Source organism: Onychostruthus taczanowskii, unplaced genomic scaffold, assembly GCF_017590055.1.
Source record: "Onychostruthus taczanowskii isolate IOZ18803 unplaced genomic scaffold, ASM1759005v1 scaffold154, whole genome shotgun sequence".
NCBI classification, from domain to species: Eukaryota; Metazoa; Chordata; class Aves; order Passeriformes; family Passeridae; genus Onychostruthus; species Onychostruthus taczanowskii.
Window position 1 is genome coordinate 16504 of NW_024498730.1, and position 21262 is coordinate 37765.

General features: G+C 40.7%; 1 protein-coding gene across 1 annotated transcript; it reads left to right on the forward strand.

Annotated features, from left to right (window-relative positions):
- Nucleotides 1–780: 780 nt before the first annotated feature.
- On the forward strand, nucleotides 781–19328 carry ACER2 (alkaline ceramidase 2). Its single transcript, XM_041399085.1, has 6 exons — nucleotides 781–932; nucleotides 6567–6681; nucleotides 7543–7684; nucleotides 11417–11554; nucleotides 15314–15451; nucleotides 16134–19328. The coding sequence occupies exons 1-6, from the start codon at nucleotides 825–827 to the stop codon at nucleotides 16318–16320; spliced, it is 828 nt and encodes a 275-aa protein (XP_041255019.1). The 5' UTR covers nucleotides 781–824; the 3' UTR covers nucleotides 16321–19328.
- Nucleotides 19329–21262: the final 1934 nt, after the last annotated feature.

A 21262-nucleotide genomic window follows, 5' to 3' on the forward strand; every position in this document is an offset into this window, starting at 1 on the left:
CTTCCTGCGCGCGGGAGCTGGGCCGTGCGGGGAGCGCCCGCTCCTCTCCATCACACGGCTGGAACTGACACTGTGTCCTTTGCCCAGTTCTGGCCTCCGCAGCACGCAAGAGACAAGGAGCTACTGCCGAAGGCCACAAGGATGATCAGGGGTCTGGAGCGTCTCTCTCATGAGGAGAGACTCTGGGAGCTGGGACTGTTTGGTCTGGAGAAAACGGAGAGGGGATCTCATCAATACATAGAAAAATTTCAAATGTGGGTGCCAGACAAATTTCATTGGTGCTCGGTGACACAGCATAGAGTAATGTTCCTAAACTAGAACATGGGAAGTTTCACCTTAACCTGAAGAATTTCTTTACACTGAGGGTGGCAGAGCACTGGAACAGCTGCCTGGGGAGGCTGTGGGGTCTCCCTCTCTGGAGACACTCAAAACCCACCTGCACGTGTTCCTGTGTCACCTGCTTTAGGTGATCCTGCCTTGGCGGAGAGGTTGGACTGCATCATCTCCAGAGGCCCATTCCACACATAACAATTGTGTGATTCTGTGTGAGCTATCTGAGCGTACAATGGAGGCGGGCATGCTGCCCACGCCTGTGGAGCAGCTGGCTGCTCAAAGCCGCCGCGGAGCGGGGAACCGGCGCTCGCACCGCGCGGCGCTTTCGGGGCAGGCTCAGGACCCCCAAGCGGTTCGGGGCCCCGCTGCCCCTGCCCCTGCCCGGGGAGGCCGGCCCGGGGCCGCCCCGCCCCGCCCCTTGCGCGGGCCGCGGAGGAGCGGCGCGGTGCGGCGCCTCCGGGCAGGGCCGGAGCGGCGGCTGGGCGGGCGCGATGGGCGCGCTGCTGTGGTGGGACCCGCTGCGGGCCGGCAGCTCGGAGGTGGACTGGTGTGAGGACAACTACACCATCGTGCCCGCCATCGCCGAGTTCTACAACACGGTGGGTGGCAGTGGCGGTGGCGGTGCTCGGCGGAGCGGGAGCGGCGGCCGCCTCGGCGCCGGGGGCTGCGGGTGGGCGAGCGTGCGGCGGCGGGCAGGTCCCGCTGCAGCCCGGGTGCTCCTGCTGCCTGCCGTCTCCTGGGGAGTTTTCGTGGGATTGTAGCCTGCCCTTCTATGGCTGTCGACTTTGTTTTTCTTCTCCGGTTGCTGGCATGCCTAAAATTAAGGGATTTTTCCTAGTTTTTCAGGTATAAAATGGGGAAATCTACTAGTCGTGCTACTGCCGGTAAGTAGTGTGTGGCAGGCCCTGTTCTTGTCTTTGTCGAGACTTGTGGTGGCCAAGCACCAAAATTTTGGTGCTAGATTGCCCTGATCTAGTACCCATTTGCACAAACAGGTGTCAGCGCATGCACGGCAGTGATGGGTCAAGATTAAAAAGAACCTTGGTGTTTGGAGGCAAAACTGGGTTTTTCCCAGACGTGTTTGGCTCCAAGAAGGCAAAGGTTCCATGGAGAGTTTGCCTTTAGGTTGCAGGATGAAGTCAGGAGTGTATTTTTGGAAGAGGTGGAGATACCTGTTTAAGAAAGCAACTGAAGTATGGAAGAGAAATAATGTAATTGTTGCTTCTTTCCAGTTAGTCATGGTTTACCTCTGAGTCCTCTTGCACCTTTCCAATACCTCTCAGCTGCTGGAGAGAACTTAGGAAAACAGCCACAGCAGCAGAAACAGACCGCCCTTTACCATGTACCTGGGAAAGGGAGCAGTGTTCCTGACATCCTGTTGATGTAAAGAATGACAGTGACAGATCCACTAGAATAAGATAATCCATTGGGCTTTTGGGTAGTTTTCCCTTCCATGAAAATCACCTGTCCAGGAGCAAACCTGCAAATGCTGTCTGTTTTCTGTTCTACAGGAGGTAGTGTGTGCACAAATGAGGAGCTCGAGCTTCTGCTTTGTCTCTTTTATACTTCAAAGTGGGCAGTTTTTTTTGTTTTTTCCCAAATTTCCTCCTTGTCTGAACTGTTTCCCCTTTCAAGCCATGTTTCTTTGACTGCTAGCACGTAGTGGAAGAAGTAGGTGTCTGGCTTCCGTGACTGGAGTGTGTATCATGGGAGGTTCTGCACATGCAGAGCAAGTAATTCCATGGTGCGCTGCAAGCATTAAGCACATTGCTAAGTTGTTTTCTTCTTGTACTTAGCTGCCAAAGTCCTAAAGATGGTGGCTGGTCCATGCCACTGAATAACTTTGAGGGTGTGTGAGGGAAACCGTCGGCTTTTTTTGTGTGTCTGATGTCACTGTGCAAGAACCAAAAACAAAGGGAGGAAAAGGTCAGGATAAACAAGTTATTGAAGACAGAAAATGTGTTTTGGAGCCAGCTATGCAGGGGGATGGGTATCCTTCTACTGTATGCACTGGTTCAGTCTGGGGTAGAGTGAAATTTCCTTATAGGCACTGGTATGGGGGAATGTTTTGTGCTGGAAACAGTTTTGGTAACTCAGGCATGTTTTCATTACTTCTGAGCAGGGCTTACTCAGGCCTTTTCTGCTCCTCACCTCACCCAGCTAGCAAGTGGGCTGGGGGTGCAGAAAGCTTTTGAAGGGGACACTGATTCCATCTGACTCAGGCCATATGGCATCATGATCAGCATGAAGAGCTGGAAGAAGGAGAAGGAAGTAGTTGGGACCTTTAGGGTGGTGACATTTGTCTTCCCAAGTCACTGTTATGTGTGGCAGGACCCTGCTTCGCTGGGGATGGGGAACACTTGCCTATCCATGAGGAGTGCTGAAGGAATTCCTTATTTCACTTTGCTTATGTGGAGAGCTTATATGTTCCCTATTAGATTATTCTTATCTCAAGCCCCACAAGTTTTCTCATGTTTACCCTTCTGATTTTCTCCACCATCCTGCTCTGAAGGTAGTGAGCAAGCAGCTGGGCAGTGCGTAGCTGCTGTGTGGGATTAAATCACAACACTGAGCTGATTAGCAGTGGTATGGAAGCTTGCTAAAATGCTAGAAGCTGCACTTCTGTCCAGATGAATAACTGAGGCTTCAGACAGGTAGACAGAAACAGAAGAAAGTTTCTCCAAAGCCTGCTGTGTTGTGGCAGCTGTGTACAAATCAGTAAGCTGTGCACTGAAGGGGAGGAGAAAAAGAGGCAGTGTTAAGGGTAGTCATGTTTAGGCTCTCTTCAGTAATACCAAGTCATTGTTAGGGTTTGATTTCTCTGTTAGCAACTTCTGAAAATTAAAACAGCGAGTTGCAGTGGATTGATGGGATTGTGGAACTGTGCCCTCAAAAAAACAGATGCTTACAGGACAGTTAGGAAGTTTTGGCCCGAGTCTAAAAAGTACCTTAGGCAGCATCTAAATTATATTCCTTCTAGTGAGGGTTTGTTCTGACTAATTCAAGCTCCTTCGAAGTTTCAGGAAGCACTCTTCAGCAGACCTGAACCTGGCATCTGGGTCATTAAGCTTTAGATTTAAACCTTGCTAATCCACATTTTAAATTACCATGGCTGAGGTCAGAGTTGTGGTTGAGGTCTCACGCAATATTCATGTAAGCACAAAACTGGAACAGCTTATCTGCTGCTTATGTATTTTTAAAAAATTAATTATTTATTCTAGTGGAACTTAAACAGAAAACAAAAAACGTTCAATAGAATTAAATTTGTAGGAGAAAACTGTTCAGAGGTTTTGTACAAATTGATCAAACTAATTTTTTAAAACATACACAGGCTAGACTTAACATGATTTTTGTCTAGCTGAAGTGGTTCAGGTCTTACACTTTTTCAGTAAAGAGGCCACAAAACACTCTATAGCTCAGATTGAAGGAATAGTTATAAAAACAGGGTTGTTGGTTTTTTTTTTTTCCTTTTGAAATGAATAAAATAATGTGTTCTGATGCAGTGTAACCCTACTCCACACCATAACAAATGCCTCCAAATGATAAAAACAATTTTCTCTGTGAAGAGGTGTTTACAAAATAAAAGATATTTTTGTGTTTTAAGTACCTGAAAACAGGTTTTCTGTTGGCTGGGAAAGTCTGTGTCTAGCAATTCAATATGTTGCATTTAGTTGTGCTTGTAATTTCCATTTACGAAGGGATTTGCCAGGGTTTTATTCTTCTTCTTTTGCTCTGTAGTGCCATGGAAATAAAAGTTGCAAAAAGTTATGAGGTAGTCTTAAGAGTGTGAGAGAATACTTGTACTCTCCCTACCGCATGTGTATGTGAGTGTCATGTTTAGGTACCAGGATATGGAGGATACACACCCTCTGACGTTATTGGCAGCTACTTTAGCCTAGTTTTGCTTTTTGCTCAGAAGGACATGATGCAGTAGGTTTTTCTGTGGGGGTTGAATTCTGCAGCTGCTCTCTGGGAAATGTAATCAATAGCAATGAATACATGAGTTTTGGTAGAACTGCAGGAAACATCTGTGTCAAGACAGTGGCCAGATGTGAGTGAAGTTGTATGATCATGATCTAAGCAAGCCCATTCTCTCTGTCCTATAGTCCTGAATTTCTATAATTAATTAGTTGAAAATTAAAACTAAAGGTCCAGAGTTGTATGAAGCCAAAAGAATGGATTGTTACTGAAAGGCTGCTTGCCTGTTTTCCATAGCCTTTTACAGATGCGGAAGGAAATCTTCTGGACTACTTATGTACATTTTTTGCACTTATTGTAATTATCAAAGCATTTGAATTGTACATTACCAAATCATGGAGGCCAGTTATTTATTAATATTAAAAATGCTCATGCAGCAAAATTTCTGAAGCCATACTTTAATATTTTTTAGTACTACAATTACTTCAGCTTCTGAGATGTTAGGAAATCCTCCTGATGACCACTGCAAAGAGTACAGGTCATGCTCAGGCTCCAGTTTGCAAGGGGTTTCTTGCGTTTGCAGGCAGGATATTAGAATGAGTGGGAGTTCATTCCCAGAGGAACGCTACCATAGTGCCAAACTGTTCCCTTGTTAGTTAATACTTGCATAAATCTACATTGCTACAGCTGTGGTAAGTACATCTAGTGTGTCCTTTATCATCTTGTTCCTAGGTGGAAAAAGGACTTTCTAGCCAAATTTTGATAGGCTGTGATTGCCTGTTCTGATTTTCTTCATTGGTCAGTTTCAGCTGTAGAGATGGAAACGTTTGCTTCAAACCACTTGGTTTATAACCACCTATTTTCACCCCTTGACACCTCCCTTTAGCCTAACTGCGTCTAAAAGCCTAAAATGCACAGAGCACTCCCAGGCCCCCAGAGGACTCGTTCATATTCCGTCTTCCCTGCTGTCACTATATATGCTTCCTATCTGCTTTGGAGTGAGGGAAGTCTTCCTGTTCTGTGTATGTACCAGCACATCAGGCACTGGGATCCTGGTCCATGACTGTATTCCCAACTTTGCTGACCGTCTCTGCTGCATGGAGACTGGGTGGGATTTTTTGTGAATGAAAGTTGCTCAGGTGAACCTGTTTTGTTGAATGTGTAGGTTGCTTTACATGAGTTAAAACAACTTGATCTGCCTCTTAAAAATCTGTTCTCAGACTGTGTTAAGAGGTTGACAACAGTAGCTTAATGAAAAAATTCCTGTTATTCTTGAACTATTTTCATTATTGTCAGCACAAGTTTGTAAGCTGTAAGAAGGCCATGTCCCAAAGGAATGTTCTTGATACAGAGTTATTTTCTACATCAGCTTCAGAGCAGTTTTGTTGGGGGTGATTTTTCTCTTGTGCTTGGGCTCAGAAGGCAAACATGAGAAAGCTGAGGCTGGACTGTGTCCTGTCCTTTGGCCCATTGTGAAGAAGCAGTAGTCTTTTCATAACTGCCCAATTTCTGTGCCATGGTTGGCCCTCAGCACTAGCAAGGGAAGAACCAAGTGATTGCTTCTACAATGACAGTTCCTGCTAATTGATAGTAAACATGCTTTACATTGTTTGTAAGCAAGAAAAAAACAGAAAACATGTCTTCATTCAAATCAAGCATATTAAATTTTAAAAAATTAGACCACCTAGCAGTGGTGGTCCTAAGTGGAAGCCTTTCCACCTTCCTATAGCTAGTTTTCAATCATGTGCTGTAGTGGAGAACCCAGGGAAAAAATTGAACTGTAAAAGGACTTTAAGCTCCAGGCTCTCTTTACCCTGTAAAAAAAGGGTTCTAACTCTTAACCTAGCATTGTATTTCAGACCTTCCAGACAATAATATTGCGCAATAAATTGACTTCCACAAAGCTTGTCTAGCGCTGCCTTGTGTCAGTACTTCTAGTGCTTTTTCTATGCTAGGCTGGATAGCCATTGAGAGGACAGGTCTGGTCCTCAATAGCTTGATCTTGCACACTTTCTGAAATACCACGGTCCTGAATGTAGATTCTCAATAAAACTCCTTTGGGAATTGACTTGATTTGTGACTTGAATAGTCACATTTTACATTGCTGAAAGTTTTTATGCTGTTAGTAATTTAATGAGGAACAAAACAAATCGATGCTTTTGCAAAAACAGCTCAGCAAAGGCAGAAACAGGGGGGTCATAATTTGTTGAACTGGGGCTTCACTGAATGACAAAGTGTTACTATAGAAAGCCTATGGATATTTAAGATTTGTTTATTTTCTATCTTTGTGAGACTGTTTGGTTTTTTTTTCCTAGATAAGCAACATCTTGTTTTTTGTTTTACCACCCATATGTATGTGCTTGTTCCGTCAATACGCAATCTGCTTCAACAGTGGAATATATTTAATATGGATTCTGCTAGTCGTGGTTGGTAAGTTGATTACTCTGTATTTGCCAACTCATGTGTGAACTGAGAGAGGACATCAGTTTTTCCTGCTTGTACTTGACTGTTTTTTAAAACAAAGCAATCCTGACATCTATGGAAGAATTTGCTTCTATTTACTTAAAGCTAAAGCAGCCATAATTTCTGGAGGGAAAATGCCTTTTGCAAACTGAAGTTGGTGGGAAATTTGACCATAGTTCTGTTCCCTTCCAATACTTCCTTGCGTACTGTTGTTTGGTTTTTTTCCTTGTGTTTGGGTTTACTTTACAGGAGTGGTGACCCTCATTGTTTAAAAAAGAGCTGAAGTGCCAGTGTAACTTGGGAGAGGAATTGGGTTTGTACTGAGAAGGCCCAGAGATGTAGGTGTGAGATTCTGAAGTTTGTTCTTTCTTGTAGGCCCTTCAAGGGAATAATCACAGTCCTCTGGGGTAGTGTGACACTTTCCACCTGTAAATCTGTATCATGGAGTAGTCATCAGATGCTGTTTTTTCTCTTACCTACTCTTGTGCAATTGAGAAAATTCCAAAGCAGCATTTGGCATTTATTTCTTAATTGGTTTTGCTTTATACTTTTCCACCTGGTGTTTCTTCAGGCACATCTTTTTTAGTAGGAGCTGATATTTTTAGCTACTGCTTTTGTAATCTACTTTTGCAATGTACTTTTCTTCATGATTAGCAAGAGTATGATGGCTTGGATTGCCTCTTAGTAAAGTTGGTGTTTTTTATAACCTTTTGTAGACCATTTCCTGTAGCTACCATTTCCTGTGAAGTTCTGAGCATGAGCAGAGTGTTTCAGTCTGTTACGGTACTGCAGTTGTTCATAATACTGTCTCTTGATTAATTCATCCAGGAATTGGATCTGTTTATTTTCACGCTACCCTCAGTTTCTTGGGCCAGATGCTGGATGAGCTGGCTATTCTCTGGGTTCTGATGTGTGCTCTTGCCATGTGGTTCCCTAGGAGATACCTGCCCAGATTTTTTCGAAATGACAGGTAAACATACAGTGATACATGTACACTTTCATGTTTTTTGCAGCTTCCTGTGCTAACACCTAAACCTGCACATAATGGTGCCAAGTTATCAACCTTACCACTATCACTGCTATTTTTTCTCACTTCATTGACTTCCAGTTGCTTGTATCTCATTTAGCCCATTTTGTTCAAAATTCTTGAGTCAGCAGTTGCTGGTAGTGGGATTTGTGTCCTGTAGCTTCAGGTGTTTAGATGAGATGACTTGCTTTCGGAATTGTCTGTTCTTGTTGATTCTAGGGAGACTTTTATGATGAGTAGTTTATATAACTTACAGCCAATGTAGGAGAAGCCATCTTTCATTCTTCCTTTTGTATATCCTGAAGGGTATATAAAAGTGAACCTATGGAAGTCAGCTGAATGTTCATCTGAATCTTTAAGACAGTGGTAAAGGATGGTGTTTAGGTATTCAAAAGCTAAGTGTTTCTTTAGAAACGTATTGTTGTAAAGGCATTTTTTTTCTTTTTCTTTCAGGTTTAAAAAAAAATGCATTATAGCCAGTTTAAAACATTTGGTTGTGGTTTGCCCCCACCCCCCCGCACCATAAAAACATTGTGTTTTTCTTTCATGCAGTAAAGAAGTTGAGATAATGGAGAGGCTTGAATTGCAGCATCAGTGTTGTTCTCTCTGAAGATTGCTAAGACTTTTGCCTTTTGCCCTCTTACACTGTTACTCTCTACAGGAGTTTTTTGAGTTTGTTTGTTTGATTGTTGGGGGTTTTGGTTGGTTGGTTGGTTGGTTTATTCTTGACAATATGCCAGATTAGGAGTTGCTAATGCATGGGGAGAAGTTTGGTGCCTAGACTGACCATACCTCAAAATAGCTAGCACATGGTAGAGTTTACCTGTAATTACTGTATACAGCCTCTGTGCATGGCCCACTTCTCTTTAATGTCATCATAAATGACTTGGACTTTGACACAAGACTGGAAGGAATACTAAGTTTTATGACCACACTAAATTGGGAGGAGCTGTTAAATCCCTTGAGGGCAGAGAGCCATCCACAAATGAGCAATCACCAACCAGGTGAAGTTCAACAAGGGAGAGTGCTGGATTCTGAGATGAGGCAACCATAGATGTATGGACAGAGTGGGAATGAGATGCTGTAAGCAGGGCCATGGAAAGGGACTTGGGGGTCCTGGTTGATGGTAAGTTGAACATGGATCAGCAGTGCCCTGGCAGCCAGGAGGGCCAGCCAGGCAAGGGAGGGGATTGTCCTGCTGTGCTCTGAGCTGGGGCAGCCTCACCTCGAGTGCTGGGGGCAGTTTTGGGCACTGCAATATAAGAAAGACATTAAACTATTAGAGATCATCCAAAGGAGGGCAGTGAGGATGGTGAAGTACCTTGAGGGGAAGCCAGTATGAGAAGTGGCTGAGGTCACTTGGTTCATTCAGTTTGGTGAAGACAAGATCGAGGGGAGACTTCATTGTAATCTTTGACATCCTAATGAAGAGAAAAGGAGGGGCAGGAGCTAGTCTCTTCTCTGTGGAGACCAGTGACAGGACCTGAGGGAATGGCCTGAAGCTGAGTCAGGGGAGGTTTAGGTGGGATATCAGGAAAAGGTTTTTCACCCCAGAAGGTGGGGCACTGGGACTGCTCCCTAGGGAAGTAGTCACAGCACCCACCTGACAGTTCAGGAAGTGTTTGGACAGTGCTCTCAGGCACGTGGTGTGACTTTTGGGGATGGTGTTGTGCAGGACTAGGAACTGGAGGTGTTATCCTGCTGGATGCCTTCCAACTCAGCATGTTCTATAATTCTGTGTGGTTTAATGGCTTTGTTGCATTGGTGTAAATTTAGTACTTCTGCATATTACGGTATAGTGTTATTACAGAACATCATCACTTAACAAGCTTTACTGGTGTCTTTGTTTATGGTGTGACTCTTAGATGTTCAGTTGAAGTGAAGAATTCAGAGTCCTAAATTTATGTGTAATTTATGTAAACTCTGTAGATGAGCTCCCAGATGCCTAGAGGTTACATTTTGTCAATTAGTGTCTTCTAATGTTGCAGGGTAGGTTCACAGTGTGGACCAGGATGCTAACCTATTGGTTTGTAAAGGAATAACAACACTTTTGGGGTGCAATGCTGTTTCTGTTTAACTTTGTGTTAAAACTGTAAATACCAAGATGAAAGATCCTATCCGTATCCTTCCAATTCTCGGAGAATGTGTGGAAACAGTTACTTTTTAGGGAAGGTCTTGATTCCTGTCTGAAGTATGCAGACACTTTGGGCAGCAAACCTGTGCTAGTTTGAAAGCAAATCAGCAGAAGGAATTAACTCCACACAAACACGTTGCAAAGGATTCCAAATAAGAATTACAATTTAATAGAAAAATTTTGCAATAAAGGCAATAGTACAGAAACACAAATATGACCCTGTTGTTCAGGGTGGTGGCAGCTGTTCCATTGGAGTGAGGGATGTGATCTTGTCGAAGTGGTGATTCTGTAGAAAGATGTGGCTCTTCTTTGGAGGTCCAGTGGTGATTATTGAGAGCTCTTATCCTCTGGGAATCCAGTGGTGGTATTGTGGTGTCCCCAGATTATATACAGGTAGGAATGTTAGGTACCTCCCCCCCGAAGTGGACAGACATCTCACAATGGGATGATGTAATTCTGTGACTCATTCTGGGAGTCTTTGATGGCCCGTGAGCCGAGATGGCCCTGCTTTAGGCTGAGTGTGCATTGGGCAGCTGTTGGAAACAACTGACCATTAGCAGCTCATCAGAAGGTGCTATAGGTGGTGACAGAATGCATACCTTGCATTGTGACCCAAGACAAAGTCTTAACCTAAAACAGGTTTGGTTAATACTATCAAGTTTTTTCCTTTGCCTGACTAATGCTCTAGTATTATGTCTGTTGTATGCTCACAGCTGTACTGTTCACTTTCATCATCCTCATCACACTTCGAATTTTCAATGCTGAAAATGTTATTATATATCATGACCAACTTGTGATGTATTTTTTCATTAAGATATTCATGTCAGATCAGAACTTCCTACTTAAGTAACTTGTTGCTTTCCAGTAGAATGAAAAGCTTTAAAGCAAAAGGCAAATGAAATGAGCCTAATGCTTGTGGCCATGGAATGGTACCATACAAATATATTGAGACCCTACTTCAAACATAGAAGGCCATCCTTGGACAACAATTTTAAAAAGCTATGGGCCAGTAGTTAAAAGGAAGTGTGGTGATCCTCTTCCTCAGCCATAGAGTGTATGTGGGTTGTTTGAAGTGCAGACTGGAGTTTAAACAGCAGTTAACATATATTTAATTTAAAAGTAGTCAGGCTGTCTACATAGGGTGCAATAGTAATTTCATATTTGCTAAGAATATACCAAATCTTGGTCTTATAAAAAAAGTCTGGGAATTTCTCACCTACTGTTGAATTTGATTAAGGAAATGTTCCAATTTAGCATGTAAGTTTCAGTGTCTTTGAAGGCTCTAAAGAGATAAAGGGAAGTTAAGCATACCGTAACATAACTGTAGAAGTTGAGGCATTAACAATAAGAAAATATCCTAGAAATCCATGTTAAGAGCTTGAAGAATTATGAGACAGAAAATTTTTGATAAAGTACAGTGCTGTGTCTAGAGGTAGACCTCGATTTTGTTACATTATTAAAATAATGTTGAAATTTCTGGGTTTAGTGATTAAAAGTTTTGAATTAAAAGAAGTTTTTCTGCCCATATAAACTCTACTCAGGAGCCGATTTAAAGCTGCTGTGGGTGTCCTGTCTGGAGTTACCACCTGCCTGGCCTTCATTAAGCCTGCCATTAACAACATCTCACTAATGACGCTGGGAGTTCCCTGCACAGCTTTACTCATTGCTGAGTTGAAGAGGTAAGTACAATTCTCCAGAATGCAGGCAGCATTGCCTTCCCAGATCCTTAGGACACTGAGAGATGATACACTATATCTGGCTTCACTGCATGTAACAGCAGATCAGAAATGCTTTTACCACAAGCAAGAGCAAATCTAGTGTAAATTTTCTCGCCAGTTCAGACATTTTTTGACAAGGATTTCTTTTCCCTAGGACTTCATAGTAGGTCAGATATTTTCTTGCAACATACGTCTTGCTGCAACCTGATTTAACTCAAATTTGTTTATTTATTGTGAAATTAGAGCCTGGCTTTCACTTTAAGGACAGCATTTTTACTGTATAGTGTGCATTAGGGTGAGGTGGTGACAAGGTTGCAGTCTGGATGCTAGTAGGAGCAAGGCCCTAATATGTCGAAGATGTTCCAACTCCCGAAGTTGTACTGTGAGTCTTGCATGACTTTGTCATTTGATATGAATAATGTGATGGAGTCAGAGTGACAAAGAGAAGGTTAATCAGTACATTTTGGAGGATAGGTGTCAGTCAAGGCCATAGAAATCATAAAACCAGAATGTAAATAGAGAAGAACCTGAGACTGATTTCCACATTTTAGAGAGTTGTTCTGTTACAGTGATACCAGCAGCTGTCCAGAGTATTTTTTTTCCCATCTCTTCACCCACTGCGAAAAGGACCAGAGGAGTACTAGCATTTGAACTTGTCTTTTTTCACCTCTTCTCCAGTGTCTGAGAAAGTTTTTACAACTTACACTTGCTCTTATATGTTGCATATGTCCATCAAAATGAGTTAGAGCAAAATGTCTTCATTCTAATTGCGTCTGTTAGAATAGAGACTTTTCTGTTTGCTATCTTACCCTGATCTGCCACTGCTATACAATGGAAGCCTCTCCAAAAAATGTGTTGTAAAGGTGTTCATGAGCCTTTTCTTGTTAGGCATCCTTCTGTGTATTTCAGTGGTCAAAGACACTTGGAAACAGCACAAAAGTTAGTTGCAGACAAGGTCAGTAGTTGAACAATATGGGTGGTGTCTCATTTTGATGATGGCATGAAGGAACTACTGACAGGGCAAAGGGACATCTGGTTGTGGCACGGGATAATCTGTGAATTCTCTGTCAGTTCCGTATCAGTTTTCCAGGCATGAGCTCCTGAGAAACTTGAAAGGACAAGTTAGCGTCTCCTAAGTTTGAGTACTGTTGTTTCACATCTAGGAATTGGTATGCCTATAGGTATTTGGTTTTTAAACTCTTCCTGCAGGGTCATTGTCCTGGTTTGGGACAGATTTGGGAAGAAATCTAGCATCACAAAGTTCCCCAGGACAGTCATATATTACTAAAATGTCTGGAATTTCCTGGTTGTGTTTTTTTTAGGAAGAAATTTAAGGACCTTCTTTTCCAATTGGTAGGGATGATTTAATACCACTGATATTTGTGGATTATTTGTAAGTGCAAAAGGCAAATAAAAAGCTTTTATTTTAAGCTATGCTGATCATTTTGAAATTTAAAGGGTTACATTCTTGTAAACTGAGAGGTAAGGAGTCATCTCATCCCCCTTTGCAGGAGGAAGATTAATCTAACCATTATTTAAAAGGTTTGCTATTTTTCCTTTCTGTGCTGCCCTAGTCAGGAGGGGACTTCACATAAGTCTGGCAGGCTGCAGTGGAAATATTTCTGTGAAATAGATATTTGGGGAAGAAAAGCTGCTTCTGTTCCATGCTGAAGTTTTTGATATTTTAGACCAAACTCCTTGTTGTTATTCCTATTCTAGGCTGTGTCAATTTTTTACAGAATTCTGGGGAATCAAAACCACTGTGTTTCCAAAATGAAAATTTTCTGCTTTATATTTGTCTTTGATGAGGAGATAATATTGTCACAAAAGAGCATTAAGTTCTTAGATGTGGACCTGGTAAGGTAAAGTGTTTGGCTGGGGAGTATTGTGGGTAGGAGGTGATGAAAAGAGCAAAAGATAGTCAAGTGTCCTTGAAAGACAAAGAAATTGTTAAACTTTATTCTCATTTCTGTCACAACAAATTCCTTCCTGTGTTTCTTAAAACTGTACTAGAAGATGGTATCAGTGGAAAGGTGGATGTGTATCCTTTGATTTGCCTAGTCCAAGCCATTGAGATTATAATGTCATCAAATTAGTAGCTATTTAGGGAGATAATGTCCTCCATGTGCAGATAGATGCTAGAATATTGTTGCTCAGCTGACTTCTGAGCCTTGAGTGGTGAAGGTTTACCATAGTTTCTGGTCTGACCATTATTATTTGATTCTTCTACTAGAAATCTGACTGGGGGGAGTCTTGCTTTAATATTGCAGGTTCCTTTATTCCCTTGACTAAAAGGTTAAGCTAGTTAAAAGTTTAAATTATTCCTTAGGATGGAAAGGGAGATATCTGTGTAAAATTCAGTCAATCAACATTGCACTGGTTTGAAGAAAAGCTGCGATGGTTTTTTGGCAGTTTCAAGGTATCAGAAGACAGTGCTGCTGGAAGTGTGTATTTAAGTGTCCTTTAAATGGCAAATAATTGGATCTCACAAGTGTTTGCAGAAATGCTGACATTTGAATAACTGTGTTTTGTTAAACAGAGAACATTGTGCATTGTGTAGATGAAAGGGGAAATGGAAGTGCAAGATTAGTGGGATTCATTATCTTCCAGAATAGCATAGGATAGGATCAGGGCAGCATGAATGTGTCTTTTAGACCCTCAGCTAACAAGTCCTATTTTAGTTCTTATCAGTGTCCATGTCTGTTGAGAAATAAAAGGAAGGCTACGTGTCCAGGTGGTATTTGCATTACATCTTTTTATTGTAGTAAAAGCTGTGGCTTTGCAGTCTCCTGCTTCCTCAGCAATCATGTTGTCACCCCATCTGAAGCACAGTTACTGCAGAACTGAAGACTCCATGATGGGTAATCTCAGACGACCCAGGAGTATTACAGAGATCAGCAGGCTGTGCTCTTCTCCTTGTGGTCTTTCTCCCTTAAAGTAGTCCTTTGCAGAGCACTACAATATTGCTTTAAATTTATAAAAGTAATCTGCAGTATGTGATGGTGATACTGAGCAAACCGGTCCTTGCAGTTTGTACCTTTGCTGTGGCTGATCTTGTACTGGGTTGGTAAGCCTCCAGTTTTTCTTTGCAGCCTTGAATTCTTTGAACCATGCAGGTTAATTGGCTTTTCCTCTTGGAATTCAGATACTCAGAAGACCTTAAGTTTGAGGCCAAACCTCTTATCTTAAATGGGATGCAGTTGCATGTGTTTATCTCCTTCAGATATGTCCAGGAAACCCTCATATTCTCAATACACACACCCTTTCCTTTGTCAGAACACACAAGTACTCCACCTCAGTAGTCTAGTTTTATCTGTCAGATAAACAAAATTGATTAATGTGCCTGTCTGCTTAGGTACAGTGGTATAGAAATGCTTTAGCATTAACAGAAGTCTTTATACAGTAACAAATAGGAGGAAATCTGAGATTTGCTGCATGGCTGGTTGTTAATGAACAGCATATGTAACTAATCACTAGTTACACTCCTTCCTTGGTATAGGAATAGTTTGATGTTTGCCTCCCATTGATACACTGGTATTTAAGACAATACCTAAAACACAGCTACTGATAAAAAAGTTTGTTTTGTTACCTCAACTCTGCCTTGCATCAGAGCCAGACTGGAAGTGAAGATAATCTGTTAAGTACATTTATGGTGAAGTCATTTTAATGGTGCATGTCTGGCATTGTTTTATAAATATTTATTTATGTTTTTCTCCTTAGGTGTGAAAACCTGCGTGTGTACAAACTGGGTCTCTTTTCAGGTCTTTGGTGGATGCTAGCTCTTTTCTGCTGGATCAGTGACAAAGTGTTTTGTGAGATCTGGTCCTCATTTAACTTTCCCTATTTGCACTGTGTATGGTAAGTGTTGTGTGTAAAGTCCAGAGTTTGATTCAAATGTGATCCATTCTCACCACCTTCTGTGCTGCTTGGTGGCTCTTTCTGGTTAGTTATAGACAGAATGTAGAGTAAGATTTTGTAAGCCCAGACCAAGTCTTGTGCTATTCAGGGTGGCAGACTTAGGCCTGATCGTATTCTTAAGCCACTAGTTTCATTAACTGCAACTGAATTCCTTGCCATACTGGTTACTAAAAACCATAGCTGTGACTATGAAAACTTAAACTGCCATTGATAATAATGGTAATCCTCATGGTGAATTAGTGATTAATTAATGGTGGTGAAGTGCAGAAGCAGTAAAGGGCTTTGATGCCTTTTCTGTTTTACCACCCAGCAAATAATGGTTACTTAATTGAGGTGCACATTTCTGCACAAATGTGAGAGGTGCAGAGAAGCCAAAAAACTGGAGCCTGTTTAGACCAGGAATAAACTACAGTTTTGTGGTTTTCCTTTCCAAATATTCTTTGTCTCCATGCAAAGGACAGACAACAATGCTATGGGGGGCTTGTGAGAGGATGCTGAAGGACAAACTGATTTTAAAGTATGATGATACAATTGATTGCTTTACTTAATTTATGTTACTGATTATTTTTTCTTTCCTTTTTTTTTTTTTTTGCTGTCTTGGTGTGTGGGTGGCTATTCTTAGGCACATTTTGATTTGCCTAGCAGCATATCTAGGATGTGTCTGCTTTGCTTACTTTGATGCTGCCTCTGAGATCCCTGAGCAGGGCCCTGTGATAAAGTTCTGGCCCAGTGAAAGATGGGCATTCATTGGAGTTCCCTACGTCACCCTCCTCTGCGCAGATAAAAAAACATCTGTGAAGATTACATGAACTTGGAAGCCATGGAATGGGGATGGATTTTCAACTTATATTCCAGCACAGACAATATTTATATAATGATATGTAATGATAAATTACTAGTGTATGACTAGTGTTGTATTTTCTTCCTAGGATAGGCAGCACTTCAAGTGTCATAGGAAGAGGTGGGAAGCAGGAACATGGGGGCACTTGAACACTAAAGTAACAAAATAGCTTCTTTGTTTTTTGCACTGTGTTTTTGATGTAGCATTTTTCTTGATAAAAGCTCTTTTCAAATACCAGGGTCCAGGAATGATCTTTTTGTAGTAGGTCACCTTTGGTGCTTGATCCACTTCTTTTGTAACTTTCTTTGCAAAAGAAGGCAATCCAAGATGCCTACATGCCTTCTTAGCTCTGATTTTATGCACTTACACATGGCCACAAGAGTGTGCTCGAAACCCATGTTATTCCCAGCCTGCTGTGGCACCCAGGCTGTGCATCGCTTTGGATCACAGAATACATGGTTGCTTCCCCAAGTACAACAGGAGATGAGTGTTTGCAGCTGGATTACTCTGTAAGTGCAATTAGGCAGTGTAAATGCAGAGGGAGCTGACAGAAGTCCCTAAGACTATGTAGTAGTTTGAGGATTTTATTGTGTTTCCACTGTGCTATGAATACTTGTATGCTGCATATTTCCTTCTTGCAGAAATGCCACAGAATCCATCTCTACCTCTTGAGACATGTTTGGTCTTGAATTTGGCATTGAAGTGCTCACAGAAGTGTGAACATTACCTTCAGTACGATCTCAGGTCAGCATTGATTGACAGTGTGATTAAACTATAAAAACTCAGAGATGCCTAGCTGCACATCTGATTTGAGACTGACTTCTCACCAGTGCATTGCAAGTGATGTCAAAAATAGTCCACAGCTCTGCTGGTATACTTAGGAAAAAAGTAGATAACTGCTTAAAAACAAAGCTGAAGACCTAGATTTCAGTGAGCAGTGAGATGTAATTTTGAATCTTGGATTCTTGCAAAAGATTCTGATTTTCCTTGTTTTTTCAGTCCATTTTGTAAAGATAAGGGATGTCTAGTCCATTTAGCTTTAAAGTTATTAGTGTTGAGGTTCAGGAATGGCTATAGTTCTTGCAAGCAATTAATACAAAACCTGTTAAAAAATCGTGCAAAGTTAGGATGTTTTTCAAGTATGAGCAATTGTAGCTGCTAAGAGCTGCAGTTCTGGAGAAAAAAGGGTCTATTCACATTCCTCAAAACTCTAATATCAGAACTCTTAAGCGGGTTAAGGCTTTGAATGTACACTTTTATTAATAAGTGTTATTTCCTTTTTTAGTACTAGACCATGAAATATGATTTTCTCTTTTGTTTACATGTCTTATGTTGTACTTGTTTTTTATCAATGCAGAAATGTACTCTATACTGTATCTGTCATCTTTATGAAAGTTGCTTTTAGCAAGAATTTTGGGCTGAATTAATTTTCAAGCATTTTGAAACCTTCAAAACTTTTGTATTAAAATTTATGCTTAGAAAGCAAGAAGTAAGGTGTATGCTGATACTCTCAAAGCAAATTGTTAGTGGGAGATATGACTTTTTCATCAGACCTTCAAAATAGGTGAGTAGACTACTGTCAGATGACTGCCAAATCATTAAAGCAGCATAAAACCTTTCCAATGGAACAGTATATATTTATACCACTTGCTAGTACATTTGAAATGTCTTTTTTTTGACACACACAGTGATACAATTTTTGTATGAAACCTGTTTATAAAAATGTATGTAATGATGTTTGTTACTCTTTGAAACACAGCTGTTTTTTTCCTTTTCCTTCGTCTCCCCTGATTATGAAATGCTCAGCTTCAAACACTTCTCAGGTATTAAAAGTTCTATTACTAGATCCTTATACAGATAGGATGCTGGCTGGAACCCAGCTAAGTTTTCTGATGCCTAACATGGCCTTACTTTGAGTAAGACTTTTTGATAATGTTTGCTAAATTATTATGTTATGGTAAGTAAGTTATTTTCAATATTGCTTGGGAACCTAATAACTGCAGACTATTCAAAAAGGTTGGAGCCTTTCTACTTAATATTTTGCTTGAAAGCAACCTCTGACTCAAAGGGCTCTAGTTAAACTGCTGTCAGTTGCTATCTTCTGCTCTGCAGCATCTGCTCACAAAGAAGTAATTTTGTAATTTAAAAAAATCTCAGTAGGACATTCAGCTATTGAAGAAGTAAATAAATGCGGATAACAGGCCGAGAATCATCTCCTGTATTTTTATTATCTAGTCTTTTTACCCTTTATGGGAAATTTTGTGAACAAAGGTTCACAACATAATAATGTGTTGCTCAAAGCTTCACTGTAGAACTGATTGGAATATTTCTCTGTAGCAGCAGCTCATTACTTTTAGATTTAGCTATTGCACTTTACATTAAATTTGTATTAGCATATATAACTGAAACTATATAACTACACTTACTTAAAAAAAATAAAAACCATGCAATTTTTACAAGATTCGGTTTTACAGATTGCACCTACACAATAATATTAGTACTCAAAGAAGTATGTGATTGACATACAGAAGGATAGAATATGCACAAGGATCATACAGATTGATAGAGTATGCACAAGGAGCTGTATTACATTGCAGTACAAAGTTATTTATATGCACCTGCAGGTTTTAAAGGCCCAGAATGTTTTCTTTCCCTGCCGGCAGGAAGTGTGAGTTAGTTCCTGGTGTTTAGCTTCAGTTAGTATTTTAGTGTGTTCAGTGGGATGCAATACTGTGTTGAGTGTACTGTAAATATTGACATGTGATATGCATCATCCCTTTAAAGTTAAATTTAAGTTTTTTTATGAAAGGATGGTTAGTTTTCAGTGGTAGTAAACACCAATTCTCAATCAGTAACAACTCAAGAAGTACTATGTAAGGAGTGGTGTAGGTTTGGGGTTTTCTTCTGTCTCTATTTAAGTCTGTATACTAAATGTTTGTGGAAAAATTGTAATACTTTGCAGCATTAAACTGTATTTGGAGCAAATATTGTTTGCTTTTTCATGCATCGTGTTTGTGGAGAATAATGCAGCTGCCAGTATAATGCACTGAACTATAAGAATAATTGTTTCCTTAAACAATTATCAGCAATTCTGACTCAGAGAAAGAGGGAGACTGCATTAGATAGAAGATCATTAATTAGTGAGATAGTGATTACTTTGCGTATCAAACTGTTTTTTAAAATACTTGAAAACTGCAATCCTGTGAATCAACAAAGACAAGTAGCAAGAAATGGTTAAAAATGAGTGGCCTGTATTTCCACAAATAGATGAAATTAGGTCAGAGTGTGTACATCTGGGAGAACAAAGTGGGGATCTTCAGTGTATGTTACCTACGATTGCCCTTCGAACTTAAGGGAGTGAGATTGTGGCTACATAGTGGCCTTGCACCCGCCCTTCCCCTCCTGCTTCCCTTTTACCATGGTTCCTCTCACTTCATATGAAAGACCATTTTTGAGACATTCATGAATACTCATAAGCAATTATAATCAAGCTAGAAATAACTGTTGTGTGAAAGCATAGCTGTAATTCAAGAATGCTACTCACTCAGAATTAATGTCTGTAGCTGCTAAAAATTCTAAAACAGCTGGTGGGTTGGTTCATTGTGTCACTCAGTCTGCTCCTATATGGAATTTATGGACGTGGTTTCCCATGGAGACGAGAGGAGCATCATCATACTACTGCACTTCCCTTATAGCTTCAGAGTTCCATGCCTATTTTGTCCAAATCTGCCAAAGGCAAGAGCCTTGGAGGTAATTTTCTACAAACTGTGCAAAAGGTGGTCAGTTAAAAAAGCCAGGCCTCTGAGAAAAGCTGTTGTTAAAATAATAAATAACTTACCCATGAAGGAAATCAAAGCAGTGCTCAGGTTCTGGTTTCGGTTTTCCTGTGGTTTGTAGCAGCTACAGCAGCTGGAGCTTCTTACACATGGAAGGAATTTCACATGCTTCTGTTCCAGAGATAGAGGAATTACTTTCTTGTGTAACACACAGAGATCAACATTTTTCTCCAAACTTAAAAGGCAGAAACTCCCCCGAGAGGCTGGCTGGCAATGTCTTGTATTGCTATGCTCCAGGCTGTCAGTTAAACACAGTGCAAGCTGAGAAAGACTGCAGTTTGAAGGAGTGAAGGAGGACTTTCATGTCACAAACTCAGGAACCACAAAAACCTGTTTGTAAACTTCCAGCATGTAGTGAGGAGGTGAGTAGGTGTTGGTTAAAAACAAGTTGTGTCTATCTAATTTAGTTTTCCTTTACAACAGGGTATTTTCTGTCCATGTGGCTATAGAAGAAGCTGTACTGTTAGATTTTGACACATAAGCATTTTAGCATGGTTTGACAGGACATTATTATATTTGCTAGAAAACCTGTTTTTGATAGAAGTTCTGTCTGTGGATTTGAGTAAAATTGTTTGAATAGCTGTTCCTGAGCTGTCCTAGGTGATCCATTCTAAAATAAGAAAAAGGTGTAAAGTGGACTTCAGCAGAGTCCCTCTTGGGTCACCTTTTGTTTAATTGCTCAGCAGTGCGCACATGAAAGTTACTGATAAAGTCTGGGAAGATTTGTGAATACCTTGAGAAAGAAGTCTAAAATTCCAAGGTGGTTTGCTGAATTGTGAAAAAAACCAAGAACAAAAAACAAGAACAATGTATTGAATCTGTACAGTAATTATTGACAATGCTGAATGCAGAATAACTAGGAAAGGAGAATTCTTAGTACAACAACTGAAGGATTATTGTTTATCAGGAGCCAAATATAATACAATAAGACATCACCTCATTAAAAAGAAAAAACCCAAAATCATTCTGAAAAAATCCCATAAGACAGGAAGAAATCCTCTCCTTCAGAGAATACCAGTGAGGAGCAATTGGAGAAGCTGTAGGCATTTGTATAGGACATGGACACTGCTGATC